This window comes from Aythya ferina (genome assembly GCF_964211825.1).
Source record: "Aythya ferina genome assembly, chromosome: 18".
Lineage (NCBI taxonomy): Eukaryota > Metazoa > Chordata > Aves > Anseriformes > Anatidae > Aythya > Aythya ferina.
The window spans coordinates 1,494,257-1,514,578 of record NC_140317.1 but is presented as its reverse complement, the minus strand read 5'-3'; the positions used below and the strand labels follow the sequence as shown (position 1 = coordinate 1,514,578).

Below are 20,322 nucleotides of genomic sequence, written 5' to 3'. Positions count from 1 at the left end.
CACGTAATACCCCACTGTGCCTCTTAACCACTTCCAAACAAATCCAGTTAATGAGTTCCTTAAAAAAAGATTGTAGGGAAGTTGAAAAGTGCCAGTACTATCATTTCACACCTCTTTGACCAAGAAATATTTCAGCTATAACCATCGAATAACATTCAACACAGAAAGAAAATCAGATTAATTAGAGAAAAGGTATCAAGATGGTCATAAAAGACTTAGCCAGACACGCACGGATGCGTGATGTGCCGGAAGCAACCAAACTGTGCCTGGATTCGTGCTCTCAGCTCCCGAGCCCAGCCCAGCGCTCCAGCTACCACCGGCATGTTCTTGTGCACAGGAGGGGATCCTGGGGGGGGCAGATTGAAATGATAGTTGTCTAAATACTGCATTTGTAACCTCAAAGATGAATGAAAAGCAACTCATCTACATAAAACCATGCTTACTTCCCAGCTTGCTCCCTTAAATCCCAGCATCTCATCCACTGATGAAGGTCTGCGACCAGGAAAGGACTCCTAGTGCCTCTGGACCTTGAATAAGGACCTGGGAACATCTCCAATCAATTGAGAAGCCCAGTAAACATTAGAAATGGAGCTGATACAGAGGCATCCTTTGCCTGGGATGCATTACCTGCTCCCCCCAACCACTGATTTAGGGATTTCTGACCAGGAGCTAGTTCTGACCATCTTGTCTCACATCCACTTAACACCCTGTCGTGTGAAGGGGTGTAGCCAATTAACTGTTACAGGTCCGGTCAGATTCCAGGTACTGAACTATCACAATCACAGATTCCCCAATAATGCAGTAACTATTATGGGTCTGGTCAGATTCACTAAATTAGCACGGTCACGGATTCACCAATAACATATAACCGCCCTTACTCTAGTTGCGTTCAGTGAGAACTATCACGGCTAGGAACAGTGCACAATTTATTACAGCAACAGGTACACAGGTTTGGATTGCCAGTGATAGTTACGGTCTGCAAAAGCAAGCTAGCATGCATGAAATACACAGGCGTGCAGCCTGGAAATTAACGTGTTAAAAAGGCTCAAAAACTCCATAGAGATTTCCAAGTTTCTGCGGAGACACACGGTATAACCAAAATCTCACGCAAAGGCATCCCAATGGGGGGAAAAGAGAGCCTCAGCCCGTCAAATGATCCCAGGAGTCAGGAGGTCCTCAGGATGGTGTATTCCCTCAGGATGGTATCTCCCCTAACGATGGTATCTTCCCTGACATCCCCTCTCTCTTAGTCCAATTTATATTATTTTCTATCTCTTAGGTGGAGCTTAAGTGCCTCTAGTCAAGCATATCTTAGTTATGATTGGTGAAAAGTTTTCCCATCTCTATTTAAAGGTATAGGCTTCGAGAAATTCAGGGCGCATGCTCAGTGAGGGGTGGTCGCACCTTGGAGGAAGGTAGCTTTAGAGATGGAGATGTGTTTTGGTATTATAATGATATTATAATGAGCAAAAGTACACTAGGGTACAGCATTTGTCAAAACATGACAGGTCCTTGGCTCAGGGTAGCAAAAAGTGAAGCTTATCAGTCTCGGTGTGCACAAGAACAATTGAGTCCCCACCTGGTACAGAGCCTAGCCATGGTGTCTCCACTCCACTCTATGCTCCGTACTGTTCCTCAGAGCTAGCACACCAGGTTCCCCCATCACGATAGCATCTAAGGTTGGAAGCCTAGGGAACGCTCAGGTAATGCAGCTACGCCCTACCCTGAAAGCCTCTTCAATGCTGTAAATTTTCTTTAAAATGTGAATGTCAGTTTTATTTTCCTAGTTACTTTAGGCAATTGCACCACACCCCCCTTAAATTAATCTCCTCATTCCTTTTGTTAACCTGTGCTAATTCCACCAATGTTGCCTCTTCTGGATCTTGTCTGCTTCCTGTACAAGCTTTCTGAGTTGAGTGAATGGTTTGTTACTCAAAAATCCATGCATAATCTAATAGAACCCTACCCATTCACTCCTGTTACAGCACACATGGGAAATACTAAACCTGGAGAAGGTTGATTAAACCTTTGGTTACGAACTCCCACTTGCATACTTTGTATTTACAGTATTGCAAGGGAAACACTGTAAATTCACATTGTGGAGCACATGAGTGGGTTTTCAAGCCCCATGGAGTGTTAAAGGCAGCACATAAATGTGGAGAGAAAACTCTTGTCACACCCTTGCTAGGGGAAAAACACAGCAGGTATCTTCACCCTGAGCTACATACCATGTATACACATACAAAAGGATATTCCTGCCCCCCAACAGACTATTTGCTTTAATACTAAGAACAGAGATTTCCCAGGCATTTCCATTTCCACCAGGAGATGTAGCAGCTGAAAATTTTTGCAGTGGTTTTCTGGTTTCCCTAGAAAATACAGATTATTTTCCCCCAAAAATTCATCTAAATCCAATTATCTATATAATCAAATTTACTCACCGAGCTCCAGCTCTGCCTGGATGTGCCTGGAGTAGATCAAACTAGCATCATTCAAAGCACTGTTGAACATGCTAATGAGGACAGAGTATTTGTCAGCAGTATCTGCAGCGATTACTGGCCGCTCCAAAAGGCTCCCATACATGTACAGCAACTGTGCAAGGAAAAGAAAGCAGGGGGAAAACAATCACAACCCTGATTTCTGCAGAGAAATCCACTGGGACTTCCTCACTAACCCAAGTGCTTCACTAATGTGCAACAAGGGGGCACATGGGAAGGGGAATTTCTTTTCTTTACCTATTCTCTCTTTTCTTTATTCTTTCCAGATAGCTCTCCCCTTATTACAGAGCTCACATTTTCTCTGCAGGTGAACCATATCCCAATTGTCATTTTTCAAACACTTCAAAATTTGTTATTTTCTCAAAAATAACCTGAGGATAAATACTATCATTTTCTACAATTGTTTCAACAAACACTTATGTTAAGGTTTTTCAGAAAATACCCATTTAGTTTTTCTGCAAGATTGATTCATTGGTAAATAAAATAGCCTTATTTCTAGAAAACCTGAGCTTCCAGAACTGAAATCTGAAATACACCTGTGTACTACTGCATTCAGCTCTGGAGCCCCCAGCATAAGAAGGGCACGGACCTATTAGAGTGAGTCCAGAGGAGGGCCACGAGGATGCTCAGAGGGCTGGAGAAACTCTTCTGTTTTGAGAGGCTGAGGGAGCTGGGGTTGTTCAGCCTGGAGAAAAGAAGGCTCCAGGGAGACCTCACAGTGCCCTTCCAGTGCCTAAAGGGAGCTGCAGGAAAGCTGGGGAGGGGCTCTATCAGGGGGTGTGGTGATAGAACAAGGAGTAATGGCTTTAAACTAAAAGAGGGTACGTTTAGATTACATATTAGGAAGAAATTCTTCTTGATGAGGGCAGTGAGACCCTGGCCCAGGCTGCCCAGAGGAGCTGTGGATGCCCCATCCCTGGAGGTGTTCAAGGCCAGGCTTGATGGGGCTGAAGCAACCTGGTCTGGTGGGAGGTGTCCCTGCCCACGGCAGGGGGGTTGGAACTAGATGATCTTTAAGGTCCCTTTCAACCCAAACCATTCTATGATGTTTGTATATTAACAGTAATACCCAATTCATAGCAGCATTTTTTACTAGAAAAAACTAGAAAAAGCATAATTCCTCCAACTCATGGACAGAAAAATAAAACTGGCAACTGAAAGCATGATTTGAACAATTTCTTAAACACTGAACAAAGCTCCATTTTGTCCGTCTTTATGGGAAGAGCACATATACTCCCAAAGCTTTCAGCAAACACCCTGCTAGCAGCTCTCTGGTTTAACAGTTTGTGAGGGACCTGTAAGCCTGAGTGTCACTGAGAAAAGCCCCAAAGTTACAAGCCTCATTGTCCCACTGTCAGCAAACACCAGCCCCATGTACCTGTAGGCACAGTACTACCTGCCCTCCTCATGCACAGCCTACCTGTAGGTTCCCTGATTTCCCTTCTACAAAATGGATGTGACATAAAAACCTTAAAGGCATGCTCCAAGTCCAAAGCATCATCAAAAGCCTGGATGAAAATAGTTGCCAGCCGCCGGTCGATGTCTTCTACTTTTTGCTGGAAATCAAAGGCATCTTGCTCAAAATCCTGTAGGAAGGCAGAACAGCAAGCCATGAAATGGCTGTGAAATGACACCATGAAGGTACCCAGAGATGTTGTGTAGTCTCCACCCTTGGGGATATTCAATCTTGGAAATACTAAACCTGACTGGACACAACCTTGCTCTAGCTGACCCTGCTTTGAGCAGGGTGTTGGACTAAGTGGTCTCCAGAGGTCCTTGCAACTTCAACAGTTCTGCTTCTGCAACCTCCATCATCTTCTGGCACTAATTTCCTTGCCCTGATTGTAATAAATCCTTTGAAGCTGAAGAGCAAAAGCTTGTTTGTTTGCTTGTTTTTCCTACAGGAAAAGAGCCTAAATCAAAGACTGGGTTTGACAAACTATGAGACTTCAGCATTTCTAATTTGGACAAAGTGGCTAAAAATTAGGCCATATGTCTTTTATCTAGAAGGACAAAATGCAAGGCAACAGCTTTTACTATTACCATCACTGAGCTTCAGCAAAACCAGATACCATGTTTTAGCTGAAAAAAAGAGGTAACAGAAGGTAGAAAACTCAGGCACTGAAAGAATGAGCTTGACAAAGAAGGCCAAGGGATCACCAAAATCAAGCCAGTCTTTGCAGAGCCATTGTTACCACTCCTTCCATGCCCTCCATCCTGAAAAAGGAGCAATGTGGGGCAAGCAGTTTCCCAGCAAAACCCAGCCAGCCAGCACTAGGGTTGTGCCTCCCACTGCAGAGATTTTACTGGGAACTACAGGGAGTGAAGTGCAAGCTGCCCATCACTGCACCAGACAGGCCCTGTCACTCTAGGTACAAGGCACTGGCCTTGCATCCCACTACCAGCATGCTCACCCTTCATCTCAGTACAAACCTGACCAAGTCAGAAGCCTGCTGGATTTTGCTCCAGGATTATCTTCCATTTGGACACCTACTGCCCCATGAGCAGCGTGGGACAGGAGCTCCTCACCACCAAGCTGCACTATGGCCATTTGTTTTAGCACTCCCTCCTCTGGCTTCATGTATAGCCCTAACCCTGTCCTGACAGCTAGATTTAGCAAACTGATCCCAGGGCAAATTGGACAACCAGAAGAAATCAGATACTCTGAGATCACAGGACAAAGACTCCTTCAGTAATGCCATTCCTATCCTTCCTTCATAGCCTACCCAGGCTATGCTGCTTGGTGTCAAGGCCAAGAGTAGGACCATAAGGGGGACAGCAGCTCACTTGCTGTACCCTGCTTGTATGACATGTGCTAGTGTGAGCATCTGGGATCTGCATGGCCACTGAGCCATGACTTTGAGGACTGGGAATATTCCAGAGGAGGGCGACGAAGATGGTGAAGGGCCTAGAGGGGAACAAGTATGAGGAGCGGCTGAGGTCACTTGGCCTGTTCAGCCCAGAAAAGAAGAGGCTGAGCGGAGACCTCATTGCGGCCTACAGCTTCCTCATGAGGGGGAGTGGAGGGACAGGCACCAATCTATTCTTAATCACCACTGATAGGACCCAAGCAAATGGCGTCAAGATGAGGCAGGAGAGGTTCAGGCTGGATATCAGGAAGAGGTTCTTCACCGAGACGGTTATCAGGCACTGGAACAGGCTCCCCAGGGAAGTAGTCACTGCACCAAGCCTGTCAGAATTTAAGAAGCATTTGGACTGTGCTCTTAGTCACATAGTCTAAAATTTTGGGTAGACCTGTGTGGTGCCAGGAGTTGGACTTGATGATCCTTGTGGGTCCCTTCCAACTTGGGATATTCTATGATTCTATGAACCTGCAAGAGCTCCCATATCTCTGCAGAAAAGGCCAGTGGCTCCCAGCGACAGTTTTCTCTGCAGTGACAGATCAGATCATACCAAAAGGAATGAAAAGGTGGGAAGATGATGGTAGGACAGCACATGGACTAAGGCTTCATCGCTGCTCTGAAAACACATACATGGTGTTGGTGTTCCTGCAGGCTGGTCCCACCTACCGTGTTGGTCAGGTCGAGACAGTCATAGGTTCGCTCTGCAAACACCTTGTATGCCTCCTGGAATTCCTCATACACATCCAGGACCTGCTGACTCAGGGCTTTCCCTTTAATCCCGCTGAACTCTATCTTTTCCAGCTTCATCAGGTCCAAGGCATTTGTCAGGAGGTCCTTCAAAGCCAGCAGACACACACAGGTTAAGATGATGACAAAGACAATGAGAACAGTTGTCACACCAGGGCGCTGCACTCGCTGTCATGCTGTGGGACCTCCCCAGGCAAACCACTGAGCAGCACAAGCAGGAAGGGGGGAGCTGGATCCTGCCCACCACAGGCACCGATGGCTGCACACAGCACATCCCGTTCTGGTGGGACCTGCAGCTGCCACTGGAAATACTGTGCCAACTGTGAAATTGCTTTTAAGAGTATTTAGGGGATACGTTCAAAATAACATGAGGCCCATCTCTACTGAGGTGGGTAGGAGGGACTTTTCCTTCCCATCCTCTGCAGCCCGGCTGGGCCTGACCCCCCCCCGCTGCCACCTCTCAGGATCCAGCCAAGGCAGAAGCACTGCCACCACTGAGTCCAGCTCGGTGGGGAAGCGAGGACTGGTTGGTGGTCTGCAGCCTCAGAGGACAAGCAGGAATGTGCTGATCTCAAGCACAGCGATGGACCTGCAGCCATCCAGAGCTCCAGGGACAGCCCTGAACACAGAGCTCAGCACCCCAAACAGGCAGCATTTGGCCAGTGGCTACGCCTTTTGGATGGGGCTGCCAAATGGGATGCAGCCTGTGGTCCGTAGCCTCCCATGCTACGCCAAGGCACCATCAGACTTCAGTGCCACCCTTGAGGCAGGAGCGGGGAGATGCCATGTGCTTACAGCTCCCACCAGGGCCAGGCTTATCGGGAATGGCTTCCAGACAAGGGAACAACTGCTTGCTGAACCAATTGCTGAATCCTCCTGCACTGCTGAGGGTAGGGTGCCAGCACAGAGCCACCCTAGCCAGGCAGCAGGCTTACAGAACATTAGCAGTGCAGAACAGCAAAATAATGTGGGAGAAAGAGCCCTTCTCTCTGCACATGTTCATGAGCTAACTATGCACCCATAACTGTAGCCTATACAAAATTTTGAAAATAAATGCATGTGTGCTATGTAGAAAAAGAACATCCATTTTAACAAACACTTCGTAAGGCAAAAGTAACAGATAGAACAGCTGCCCTTCACTTCATCTTACTAGGTTGCTTGAAAAGAAAAGAGGAGGAAACAGAGACAGAGAGAGGAGGAAGCCTTCCTCATTAACAGGCTAGTGTGTGTGATGCTGTTAATTATCATTTTACAGCTCACATCTCAGCACCCTCCAGATCCTCCACCTGACTGCACACGTCGCAGCCTTTCACTGTCCCTGGAGGTAAGGGACATCACGCCCCACTCTCTGCCACCACGGCAGTGCATGTGCACCTCAAACGCTCCGTAATGACTTTCTTCTGTAGCCCATTTTCGTAGTAACCAAGCAATGAGCCATCAGTGCCCCAGAGCCTTTGGAGAGTTACAGAGCATAATTAGTGTCACTCATATTGTTCTCATGATGACCTGCAGTTACTCCTATGTCTATTTATATTCATCTCTACACTGGCAAGCATAATTTGGTTTACTGCACAGCCAACCTTACTGGAAACCACTGTTATGAATAGTTTTAAAACAGTCATCAGTCATGGTGATTTTCAACACAGTTAATTCAATAATTCATAAAAATATACAGCTTGCTTCAGCCAGTAAAACCCTCTGTTCCACTACAGAGAACAAGAGAAGCAGAATAGCAGCCCAGATCTGCCTTTAAATAGGTAAATGGGAGCTGCAGCACCCCAGGTTGACAGATCATCGGGGTATGAAGGGATGACTTGTTGAGCACCGTGCCCCTGCTCCTCCCCGGGCCCATACAGCACAGCCAAGCGGTGCCCAGCCTTGAGGGGCATGCATGACCTCTCCCAGCCAGGCAAGACCCTGCTCTGGGGTGTCTGATAGCCGCAGGAGCACAGGGCCCAGAGACGGCACTGCTTGATCCACAGCCCTCAGTAATCCCCATTCCCTTGCCCCAGAGGGCAAGGGAAGTCCCACAGGGTTCTCCAGAAGAATAAACACACGTCCCAACATGAACAGAAGGACACAGCTGTGTAGCTCACTCATTCACTGAGCAGGGCAAGGTAAAGCAAGGTCCCAGACTTGCTGCTACAGAAGACCTATGAGCAGTAAGTAGCCTCATCCCCTGGCACCCAGTGAAGGTGTTAACAAGTGAATTCATGGCTATAGAACTCTTCTGAAGGCCTGAAATATCTTTCAGGACCAGATCCTCACCTCCACCATCCCCAGTCTCTTCAGGAAACTGTCCAGCCTTGAAAACACCATCGTGGTGTGGAAGTCCCACTCCTTCACTTCTTGGCCTGGTGCATAATATGTGTGAAGTTTTTCCCGTCTGTCCTCAAATGCCCCTTTGAATGCATTCAGGATGCTGAGCACCATTTGCACCTTGCCCAGGCTCTCTTCCATCTCCCCTTTTAGAAGGTCTTCTGGAGACAGGTATGCCAGGGCCTGGAACAGCAAAATCACACCCAAGAGATCACTTCTGCCATCCCATCAAACAGTCACTTCTTGAGCTGAACACGTTTCAAGTTAAACTTGGCTTAAAAAAATCATTTTGCCACAGATGGGTTGGGGAGAGGAAGAGAGCGGAGACATTATTTTAAAAACTGCCCTCTGGAAACAGCAGAGTGATGGCCACGCACCTGCTGGATGAGAAGATTGCAGATTTCCTGGAGCAGCACTACCAACCGCGCGGGTACGCTGTAGTGCTGGGAGGTGACCCAGGCCAAACACACCACGTGGAGCAGGGGGAGCAGGAGAGGCTTCACCTTGCTGAACTCAGCCTTCTCTATGGCCTCCAAATGGCGTCTGAGGGGCATCAGGTGCAGGTGAATGTCCCAGGCTTCAGTCAAAGCTGTGAAAAAGCAGAACTGGTGAATCCCACCCAGCTGTGGTGTGTCAGGTTATGGGCCAGAAAGCAAACCATCCCAGCAAGCACAACACATACTCAGATACCCATGCACTAAAAAATTTCTTGACCACTGCTCATCTGAGGCAATAATCAGGAAAGGAGACAAACTGACAGCACAGCAAGGGACAAGGCAACAAAGCCAGGTCTACAGCACCCATCTGGGGCCAGGCCACTTGAAGCAAGAGAACCACTGGGAGAAGCTGACCCAGCACTGTAAAGCAAAGCTGTCCAACAGCAAGTTAAGCTAAAGCTTTCAGCTACCCTGACATGAGTTGATTTGTACATCTGCGTGACTTTACCCTAAAGAATTATCCTACAGAGCAAACACGTGATCATTATGTAATTAAATCCATAGACAAACGAGAAGTGACAGAAGTATCTGAATGCATATAAAGATAACCCCAAAATCCAAGACGAAGAAGAAACCCCAACTAGCAGCACTGCCCTCCCAGCACGGATGCAAGGACGCAGACATAAGCCCTACCACCACACCAGCAGGGAGAGCACAGCACCAGGGAAAGGGACAGAGACTAAAAAGCTGATGCAAAGCTGAGGGTAGGAAAGCTCTGCAGGAGGATCTGGATAGGCTGGACCGATGGGCTGAGGTCAACTGCATGAAGTTTAACAAGGCCAAGTGCCGGGTCCTGCACCTGGGGTGCAATAACCCCAAGCAGAGCTACAGGCTGGGAGAGGAATGGTTGGAAAGCTGCCAGGCAGAGAAGGACCTGGGAGTGATGGTGGATAGTCGGCTGAATATGAGCCAGCAGTGTGCTCAGGTGGCCAAGAAGGCCAACGGCATCCTGGCTTGTATTAGGAACAGCGTGACCAGCAGGGCTAGGGAGGTGATCGTCCCCCTGTACTCAGCTCTGGTGAGGCCGCACCTCGAGTACTGTGTTCAGTTTTGGGCCCCTCGCTACAAGAAGGACATGGAGGTGCTTGAGCGGGTGCAGAGAAGGGCGACGAAGCTGGTGAGGGGCCTGGAGAACAAGTCCTACGAGGAGCGGCTGAGGGAGCTGGGCTTGTTCAGCCTGGAGAAGAGGAGGCTCAGGGGCGACCTTATCGCTCTTTTTAGGTACCTCAAGAGAGGCTGTAGCGAGGTGGGGGTTGGCCTGTTCTCCCACGTGCCTGGTGACAGGACGAGGGGGAATGGGTTTAAGTTGAGCCAGGGGAGTTTTAGGCTAGATGTTAGGAAGAACTTCTTCACTGAAAGGGTTGTGAGGCACTGGAACAGGCTGCCCAGGGAAGTGGTGGAGTCACCATCCTTGGAAGTCTTCAAAAGACGTTTAGATGTAGAGCTTAGGGATATGGTTTAGTGGAGGGCTGTTAGCGTTAGGTTGGAGGTTGGACTCGATGACCTTGAGGTCTCTTCCAACCTAGAAAATTCTGTGATTCTGTGATTCTGTGAAACAAATCTGATCTGTGTTGTAATGGGAATTCACACTTACAACCCAGATTATCCAGTTAGTATTGCTGTAGCTGTACTAAAATCTAATATTTGTTGTATTTTGATTAGACTCTTGAAGAATTAATTAACAATGAACTCTTGGTACAGAGGGTGCTTCTCTAGCCCAAATAACTTGTACAATGTGTAGTGTGACAAACATCCTTAATAGATTAAATGTTTCTATGTGAAGAAGTGAAGAACAGCATTATCTGCCATCATGAACACAGCTAGCAAAGCCTGAACGGCTGGGATGAAGATGGATGCAGAGGGTCATTCATGGAGAGCTACAGGGCATGGAGCAGTAGGACGACGTTGCTTCTCACTGCAGAGGGGAATTTGTAGTATTTCCTTTGGATGAACTTAACTCCCCTAAGCAAAGCGCACTGGAATAAAGATTGTGCTACTTTCATATAACTTCACGTTTAAGGCAGAAGTCTGCTTGATTAACGGGGAAAAATACGCTTCCTTCCTTACCAGACTTCTTATTAACAACAACAACAACAAAAAAAAGCCTTTAATTCCCTACACTAGAAAATGCAATTATTTCATTCTTTTGCTCAAAGCTCTCCTGTCTCACTGAATTGCGCCAGAATGGCAAAATAAAGAAAAGAAGATGGATCTGCTAGTGCACAACACCACCTACAGGCCATCCACACCACTCAGCTGCTTGCAACAATCTGAAAAGGTGGCAAGGAGAGCTGTGGGCTGGCCAGACCTTGTGCGCTCTAGGAGGACATTCTGGATGAGGACATAGCCAGACAGCTCACTGCATAAAGATCCTCTGTGCAGCTTCGCAGGGGAATTTAAGTAATTTTCAGACAGGGCACAAAACTGATGGCTCAGACATTCGCTGCATCATGGTTATAGAGGTTTTAGACACAGCTCAATCCCACCAAATGTCACTGGGGTGCCTTGAGCCACACACCAGGCTTCTCGGGGCAGAATAAGCAGAGCTGAGCAATCCTGCACAGCACAGCCTGCAGGGTCAGGGTGGGAGGCCATGCTCACCCCCGACACCTCCCGTGCAGACTGACACCACAAGACCTGGTGAAATCAGCTCTCAAGGTACACCGTGTTTCAGATCAGTTGAGGCTATTCCTGCTGCATTGCTGTGAATGCTTTATTATGACAGACTGAATTCCCAGATCTGCTCACCCTGACCTTTGGGAAAATTCTAGCTTAACAGACCAGTGATCAACCCTGTTCCAGTATGGAAAGAAACAAAACAAAACAAAACAAAACAAAACAAAACAAAACAAAACAAAACAAAACAAAACAAAACAAAACAAAACGTCAGAACAAGCACAAGCTGACCAGTTTCACGCCACAAAAAAGCAACAGGGCCAGCAATGTGGTTGCAGTCCCCATGGTCACAGTGACCTCCTAATGACCTCCTAATGGCCAGCACCATTACAAACATATTCAGCTTGAAACCTATTAAATCAGGATATAAGCAAAGGCCAGAAGTCAGCACAACTCATCCAGATAGGCTGAAGCTGCCCCAGTACCTCACCTGCTTCAACATCCATAAGCATAGACTTGAAGACTGGGAAGTAGCTGCTCTCAATTCTCTCTAGCACCTCCATCATGTTCCTGACCTTCCTTGTCGTCAGCTGGCTGTAAATGTACTCCAGGTCATCACACCTACGACACCCAAGACATGTTACAAGTCCGTATTGGGTCAGCATCAGCTGTCCACACAAACCATCCATTTCCCTGGCCCTAATTCCGGATCCCCTTCAGCTTGAGTCCCAATGCTGAATGAAATCAGTAAGAAGCTTCTGAAGGAGGCACGGACAAGCCCTGCGGGACAGACAGCTGGCACTGAGACCCACCATGCTGGCAGCTCCGCTACTGCTGAGAGAAGCCACCAGTTATTTCTGCAGGCATTAGTGAGAGATCTCCTGTGGGCTGGGTTTTGCCCTAAGTCAGCCCATATCAACACATCACAGATGTTTTCAAGGGCCCAAGGGAATTCCCTGCCCTGTCTCCTGAGCATCTAAAGCCCACTTTGATGGGAGAACAACAGCCAGCTAAGCTGCACCATTTCCAGAAGGCCCTTCACAAAGATGTCAAGTCAGCCCTTCTGACAGAGGTCTCTACCATCAGCAGAGTCTGCAGCCATGGATGGGTGCTCACACCTCACCCCTGCCAAGCACAGCTCAGCTGTGGGATTGAAACCCATCCACACTGCTGTGGCATGGAAAAGTTCTGCAGACTTTGCTGTAGGGGCCAGGGTCTCCTTGCAGCCATGGAGAGACAGCAATGTCCCAAACCCCCTCTCATCTGCGAGCACCAGATGCTCCTTTAGCCCCAGACATACTGCATGCCTGTGGATAAAAAACATACTCCCAGACTGGCTGAGAGGACTAGCATATTCCAGCCAGGAGAGGCTGAGCTCAGAAATCAGCTCTGCGTTTAAAACAAACAAACAAAAACATTGACAGGGCCTGTTAAAATCAGATTTTTTTAAAATAAAATATAGCTTCTGAGAAGGCTGCATTAGTCTTCACTACACACATTAGCGGTAGTAGCTACATTAGTCTGCCACTACCACAGGGCACAGCAACAAGCTCTTCTGGGGCACAGAACCAGATTTCTGTTTCTTAGGAGGTAAAATATCTTCTAGGCCTCAAAAATAAGTTTCTTGTGCAGAAAAAAAGAAGATAGATCCATCCAGGGAGGTGTCCATCAGCCCTTACTGCTGCAGCTGTTTCCTAGTGAACTGTGATGGTAAGAGCACTTACAAAACTGTTCCCTCAAGATGTGAAGGAGCCGGGGCTAGGGCTACGTTAGAATACAGCCAGCTGCCCCACGGTCCCTGAGACACTTTGCAGATTGCGATTATTTTATGTGTGGGAGCAATTTGCCTTGATTGAAGTCTTTACACGAACCCGAGGCAGCCTGCTCTTTTCAACTGGCAGAGCAGCTCTGTCTGCCACCAGCACGCCCTCCATCCACCTGCAGCCAGCACCAGAGCCCACCACGCTCCGGCCAGGCTGCCCGGGGTACCTGTGCTTCCAGAACTCCAGCTCCACCTCCGGGCTGGGGTTGCTGCCTTGCAGGAGAGGCTCTGAGGACTCTTTCTTCAGTGCTCTCTGGATCTGGTAGCTCCAGTCTATGATAGCTGACTCAGTGGCATGTACAAGGGATTTATCTATCAGCTCCAGGCTGCAAAATAACAGACCACCCAGTTAACTTTGCTTTCCACTTGTTTGTATTTATTACTCAGCTTTATCTGCTTCAAATGACCATGTGAGCAGCTGGATTTTACAGAATGGTCTAGCTTCAAATTTCAAAACCACAAAACCATCAAACAATTTTAAGATTTTGCCATTGCTTTAGTACAGGAACTACATCCTAGAGAAAATGAATGAAGCTCAACAGCAACCACAGCAGTATGTGCAGCAACACACTTTGATGAGCATGGTTTCATAAAAGAAACGGTGGAAGAGCCAGCCACCACCTCTCAGCACAGCCAGTCCCTGAAGCATCAGGTCCATTTGGGCTCCAGGTCCAGCCTGCAGAGCCATCCCCCCAGCAAGATGCTCTCTTCCTGTTGTTCTTCTCTTCCTGCTCAACCCACTCTCCTGCGCTGCCATGAATTCTCTCACTCTAGACGGGCTGGCACACTGCGGACAGTTCCCCTCACTGCCTTGGAAGCAGTAATGGCTCCTGCAATCCCACCTGCCCCACGTCCTGTCCTGAGTGATCAATCCCACCACACTAACACAACTCTTGAGGCCCCACAGGGTGCAAACATGTAGCCCAGGCACGGCAATGACACAATGTGCCAAGGGATCTGCCCCTGCCTGCAGTCCAGGCTTTGATACCTTGCCCTGGGCCAGGCTTACAACACTGCAGTGTCCAAAGTCCTTCCACCTCTGGCTTTGGGCACCAAGCTGGCTGCTCAGGGAACCAGGGTGGAAGTTTCCCCCCAGCTGCAATGCGAGCACCCTGCCTGACGTGTCAGCTAGCAAAGGATGGTGATTCCACAGCTGCTAGAGATACTGCAAGACAAAGACCAGCTGCACACAGGGCCCAGCCTTCCCAAGCTGTCCTGACCAGCCAGAAATGCTGGGGTGGTTTTCCTGGGGACTGTCCCTCAAGGACTGGAAGTGAACTTCAGAATTACTACAGCTACCAGGGAGGTTTAACCATGAACAGAGACAACTGAAATTATCAAAATGGCTCATCTACATCTTGAAGAGAACCACAAGAAATGTCATGGGTGTCTGCAAAACCACCCTACTTCTACAAGAGGATACATGCAACAGTTTCCATATCTTTGTATGGGACCATGAACAGTTTAGAAACTTGCAGGAAGTTGTAGATGTTTCTTCATGTACCTTTGAATAATAAATCTAGTTTTAAAGGGAGGCAGAATAGTTCTGACCAAGCAGGCGGCATGAATCATGAACAAGTGAGTCACATAACTTCTAGCAGTGCATTTGCGGGGCACGCTCTGGCAGACAGAAACCAAGGGGAATTTTAGCCAGGAGAGCACTGGCTTCCTGTTCAGTGGCAACAGCAAAGCAGCAGAGGTTTTGCCCACAGGGTTTATCCCATCGACCCAAGCAGTTTGTTGCTTTGCTGTGTACCCTTTGCTTTTGCACTTGCTGAGCTTCACCCGCCTGCCTATAGTGTTGCATGGTCCCCAGAGACAGAGGCCATGAACTAGAGAGCAGGTAAAGCAAAATACACCCATCCAGGCAGCTTGGATGAGCAGCAGATGATGGTGAGCAAGAAGAGCCACCACCATCGGTGAGGTCCAACGCATCAGCAGGAGATAACCCAGAGGAAAGCACGGGGCAATACTCACAATTTCTCGTGTTCCAGATCAATGTTCTCGATTCCCTCTGAGCCTGCTGGGAGAGGGAGCACGGTCCTGCCTTTTACTTGGCCAACCACCATGGAGACAGCATTTTTTAGGCTGTGGACATGATGTATAATGTCCTGTGACACCACTTGTGGCCAGCCCTGGTGGTTCTTATGGTTCGTCAGGATGGGCACAATCACCTGTAGCAGGAGTCATGAAAAAGCAATGGATAAAAAAGAGCTGCAGGAGACTGAAATGTCCCCAGGCCCTGAGGTCCCTGCTCAGCCAAGCTCAGAGACCTGAATTCCTTGCTGTCCCAAGCAGCTCGCTGCCTGTGTGAAACAAGGGCAGGTCAGAACAAAGGGATCTCTCCGCAGGCCCGCTTTGCTGCCAATCTAAGCTGTTGTCCAGATGAAACCCACCCATGAAACTTGCTGCCCTGGCTCCGACCAGGGTGTGTGAGAGCTTCCAGCTCCAGCAACCTCACACCTCTTGTGCATCATTGAGGATCACAAGGTTCAGCACCCTTACAGGTACTAATAAGAAAAAGCTGGTGTCCAGCACTCTTTGCGCTCCTTTACCAACCATGTTCACCTCCATCAACTGTCCCGGGGCTTCCCCTGCACCTGGAGGGCACAGGACAATCTGGCTTCCAGGACGGTATTTAAGAGCATCCGCCCAGCTATTTTGTTGGCCGTGCAAGGTGAGAACTGGGACAGTTCTGTGCTGTTCTCACAGAAAGCCAGCGGCACATGCTGATGTACCCGCATACTCCTACAGCTCCCCGACACAAGCAGGGCCAAAGGGCAGCAGCAAGCAGACAAAGCGAGCATCCCAGTCCTATAGCTGCTCAGGCTGTCTCAGCCCCCAAACCTGCAACTGGGGACAGCTCCAAGGGTTCACAGCCTGGCCGGGCTCTCATCCCCCTGCACACAATACCACCAGTGCTCGGGGCTCGCTCTGTTTCTCTGCCAGCAGGCCGGGCAGGGGCTCAGGCTTCAGGCTGCCCTTTGAGAGCAGCAGGGCTGACCCCAGCGTGCTGAAGGGGGAGCTCTCCCGGTACCCTCTGGGACCTTCTTCTTGGTGAGGGTTGCCTAGGTCCCCTTCCAAATTGCACCACAGGTCTTCAGCACAGGCTGCTTTTTAAGTTATTTTCCCAAGCTGTGGCCCAGTTAATGTGACTTTTGCCACTTCCAGGCTTTGTACCGGCAGCACAAGGTCTCAGGGTGACCTGGGCTCACCTGGGCTGGTTTTGGCTCATTCCCATTGTGGAAGCAATGCAGTGGCTGTCACGTACCCTGCAAACAGCCTGTGGCAACAGCCCAACAAAGCTGGGCCACCCCCGGTGCCAAACACCAGCCCCCGCGTTACCATGGGGAGGCTGCAGGAAGCAGCTGTAGCCAGGGCTGATGAGAGGGGAGCAGGCTGTGGTAAGAAAAGGTATAAAAATAGCTACAATTGGACCCAAAATTGAGACGGAACACCCCAGCACCACCATGGTACCATGCTGGGGCAGTCAGGATGCTGACGGCTCTTCATGCTCACCACTGGTACTGCTAACCCGGGGAAGACCGGCATCAGCCACCCCATGGCCAAAGGGACGCAGGAAGGGGGAGCTCAGCCCCAGGAACGTGGGCAGAGAGTGTGGAGCTCATATTCAACAGCTTTAACTACATTACTAGCAGGATTTTTCTCTATTACTTAAATCACATGGACTGCTCGTACTGGTATTATTGTAACGGGCATACTAGCTGTTTTATTTTCTTATTAGATTGTTAAAACACAAAGGGGACTCAGAACATGTCCCCAGCTCCACAGAGTGGAGGTGTGCTCCCTTTGGCCATGCCAAGGGTTTGTGTGTGACAGGTACAAAAGGTCACCTCAGCTGCGATCCACAGCTCAGCTCCCTACTGAATAAAGATGCAGTTTTGGTGTGCTGATGCCCTAAGTAACCCATGGGAAGTTTGGCACAGACTATTCCTTTGACCAAAGTCTTCTAAGACTGACCTAAAACCCCCAGTAAAAGGCTCCTTACAAGAAGCGCTCTGTGCAGCCTCAAAAAATTCAAGACCCTTTTCACCTTCTCACAGACCCCCCGTTCTGCTGACAACCGTTCTGTTTTCCTTTAAGTTTGAGCAGAAACTGGGACCAAACCCAGCCACGATCTGCTCCCTATGTAAATGCTGCATCCATCTGGAACAGCTGAGAGGAGAAGCCTGCAAACATGCCATCCAGGTGCACAATTCCATCTTATTGAAGGCAGCCAGAAAAACGGGATCGAACAGCATCTATTGAAGTGTTCCTACCCCAAAATCTCTCTGTAACAGATGGTGTTTACAACACATACCATACGCTACCTGCCACCATCTATAAACAAAACCGTGATACAAAAAAAACACTGTTTGTGTGGACTTACCGAGACCACAGAACTCATCAAATGCCTCAGAACAAAAGCTCCCTGTGCAAATAACGCGTTATCCCGCAAAATCAAAGACAGCCAGTGAGGCAGCCTGCTCTTGGGAACCCAGTCAGTCGGTCAGCATCTTACTACACCGACAGCATCACCAGAATTTCTCAGCACAAGCAGCTCCTTTACTTTTCCATTGCAGTGTCGCTGCAGAGACCCCTCTGGGTCAGGAGTTTGGTCCAGGCAACGTCACGTAGCTGAGCGACTCTTGGTGGGAACAGAGAGCGTTCACACCTCCCAAAGATCCCATAGGGAAAACATGAGCCCTTCGGCAGGCGCTGGACCGCAGGAGGCTCCGTCTGAACGCCTGGAAGCGCTTTTGGACCACGGGGGCGAGGGAGCAGGGGCAACCAGGGAGGCAGCAGGGCCTCCACCACCAGAGATCTCCCGAAGCCCGCTGCCGGTGTCCCCGCTGGCCGGAGCGGGGCTCGGACCCGAGGGTGCCTCCAGCCCCGCGACCGCACGGCGGTCCGGTCACCGCCACTCCGCGGGCCCACCGGGGACGAGGGCCGGGGCCGGGAGGCTCCGCCGAGCTCCGGACCCCCCGGGGGCCCGCGAGGGCAGCGCCGGGCCCCGCCGGCAGCCGCGGGGCCGCCCTCACCTCGTGCAGCAGGGCGGCCAGGTGCTGCAGGGCGTCGGCGGGCAGGTCCCCGCACAGCAGCGAGCCGGGCTCGGGGCGCCGCAGGAAGAAGAGCGCCTTGGGGCGGCCGGCGGCGGGCGGCGCCGGGGGGGGGGCCAGCAGCAGCTGCCCCCCGGGGCCGGGCCAGGCCAGCAGCGCCGGCCCCGCCGCCCCGGCCAGGAAGGCCCGCAGCTCGGCACGGCACAACCCGCGCTCCCAGCGCTCCGCCGGCCCCCGCAGGCCCCGCGCCGCGCAGCGCAGCAGCCACCGGGCGCGGGGGTCCGGGGCCTCCTCCTCGGCGCCCTCCGGGCCCTCCTCGGCGCCCTCCATGCGGCGGCTCCGGGCGGTGTTTGCGGGGAGGAGCCGCCGTTGCCCGGGGACGCGGCCGGGCCCCTAGCGGCCGGCCTCGCCCTCCGCGAAACCCTCGCGACTCCCCCGAGGGAAGGAGCCCTCCTCGCCTGGCTCCGGGCGCGTAACAAAAGCAACGAACGAGCCGTGGCAGAGCTCAAAGCAAATGAGGCGTCGAGTAGGTACGCGGTTTATTTCGGCACCGGGCCCACGCGGGGTAGCTCCCAAAGGCATGCACAACCCAGCGCAGCAGCTTGGCTACATGCAGTGAAGTTACATGCACAGGAAGTTTCCCAATACGCCTACACGTATTCATAACCTGTCCCCACTTTGTATTAAACTCGGCTCCAAGGAGTCGCTTCCATAAACTCCTCCTATCTGCACTCGTGCAGTACCGTCTGGTGGTGGTTGCCAGGGGCCGTGGGAATGAAGGCTGGTAACTCTTCTTCATCACCACTAGTTGACCCCCTGCCTTTGTACAGGCTCAGCTGCTCCTTGACTCTTGTCCAAACCAAGAGGTTGGTCTCAGCTGTTTTTTGAGACAGGTTCCCCATTTTTGTCAGGAAACATCCTCTGTGAGGGGGGCCCTGAGACTCCTTGTTTCAGTCAATTTTCACAGTAGTAAGCAGAGACACTCAGCAACATCTATTTTTAATGCAATTAAGCAAGCTCCCATTCTTCCATTCCTGGCTTTAATAATAACAATTGTTTTATTTAGAAATCATTAATGTGATTAAGCAAGCCCCCATTCTTCTATCCCTGGCTTCACAAAAGGCTCTGTGCTACTTCTGCGTGAAGCACAAGATCCAGGCAACCAACAGTGATCCTATTCACACCTGTGCAGTAACAAGTGGTTGCTCAGTCCTTGCTCATCACTGATCCCAGCTCACTGCTGTTCTTCACAGCCAAGCAGGAACTTTTTGTAGTACCCAGCTGCATCAATTACTATGTTTCCTCCTTAGACAAGCGTAATGTTAAAGCACAGCTAATCCACAGTAGATGCATTGCTGTCTGTGTATTTCCTACTGCCTTCAAATGAAGTCATAAGTCTTTTTTGTGTGCTATTATCATTTGCTGAGCACTTGGGGGCCTGGAGCCTTCAAGTTCCTTCTACAGATTCACTTGTTGAAAAAGCTGCGAATGCTGCTCCCCGCCTCCTCCACGGCATGTAATTAGAGCAGCAGGAGGAAGTCTGACCCAGAGAAAGCCTCAAAAGTACCCCCCTCTTAACCACAGACCTGTCCTATGTCAGCTTCCTTTGCCAGTTTTCCTGTCCCCTACATCCAGTACTGGATTCAAAAGCTGCCCCCAAGCACTACCCCCTTAAACTGTGAGGAACAAAGCTCTTCAATATAGGGTAAAAGAAGCAGGCATGATTTTTCTAACACAAAAACACAACCACAGCTGGCACAAGGCTCAGCAGGGTGGTATCTGTCTTTACACTTAAGCTGTAATGCAGCAACACTGAAATAAGGTCATTCTCTAGAACAAGTCAGGTAGTTCATAGCTCTCACCAAATCCTCATGAATCCAAGCAAAACACACACAAATG

The 20,322-nt window shown here is 49.9% G+C and overlaps 1 protein-coding gene across 7 annotated transcripts in view; it reads right to left on the bottom strand.

Annotated features, from left to right (window-relative positions):
• DNAH9 (dynein axonemal heavy chain 9) overlaps positions 1–18,529 on the bottom strand; it is a 200,061-nt gene extending 181,532 nt beyond the window's left edge. For 4 of the 7 annotated variants that reach the window (XM_084491757.1, XM_084491762.1, XM_084491761.1 and 1 more), the window contains exons 1-10: positions 18,406–18,529; positions 15,341–15,537; positions 13,531–13,689; positions 12,032–12,162; positions 8,806–9,017; positions 8,378–8,611; positions 6,029–6,196; positions 3,968–4,084; positions 2,442–2,592; positions 232–346 (exon numbers count right to left, since the gene is read on the bottom strand). In XM_084491757.1, coding sequence (XP_084347883.1) covers positions 232–346; positions 2,442–2,592; positions 3,968–4,084; positions 6,029–6,196; positions 8,378–8,611; positions 8,806–9,017; positions 12,032–12,162; positions 13,531–13,689; positions 15,341–15,432 — 1,379 coding nt within the window. In that variant the 5' untranslated portion in view covers positions 15,433–15,537; positions 18,406–18,529. Of the gene's footprint in view, positions 1–231; positions 347–2,441; positions 2,593–3,967; positions 4,085–4,215; positions 4,316–6,028; positions 6,197–8,377; positions 8,612–8,805; positions 9,018–12,031; positions 12,163–13,530; positions 13,690–15,340; positions 15,538–17,753; positions 17,767–18,405 lie in introns of those variants that run through there. The other 3 variants (XM_084491758.1, XM_084491760.1, XM_084491763.1) reach the window with 3 other exon arrangements.
• Positions 18,530–20,322: the final 1,793 nt, after the last annotated feature.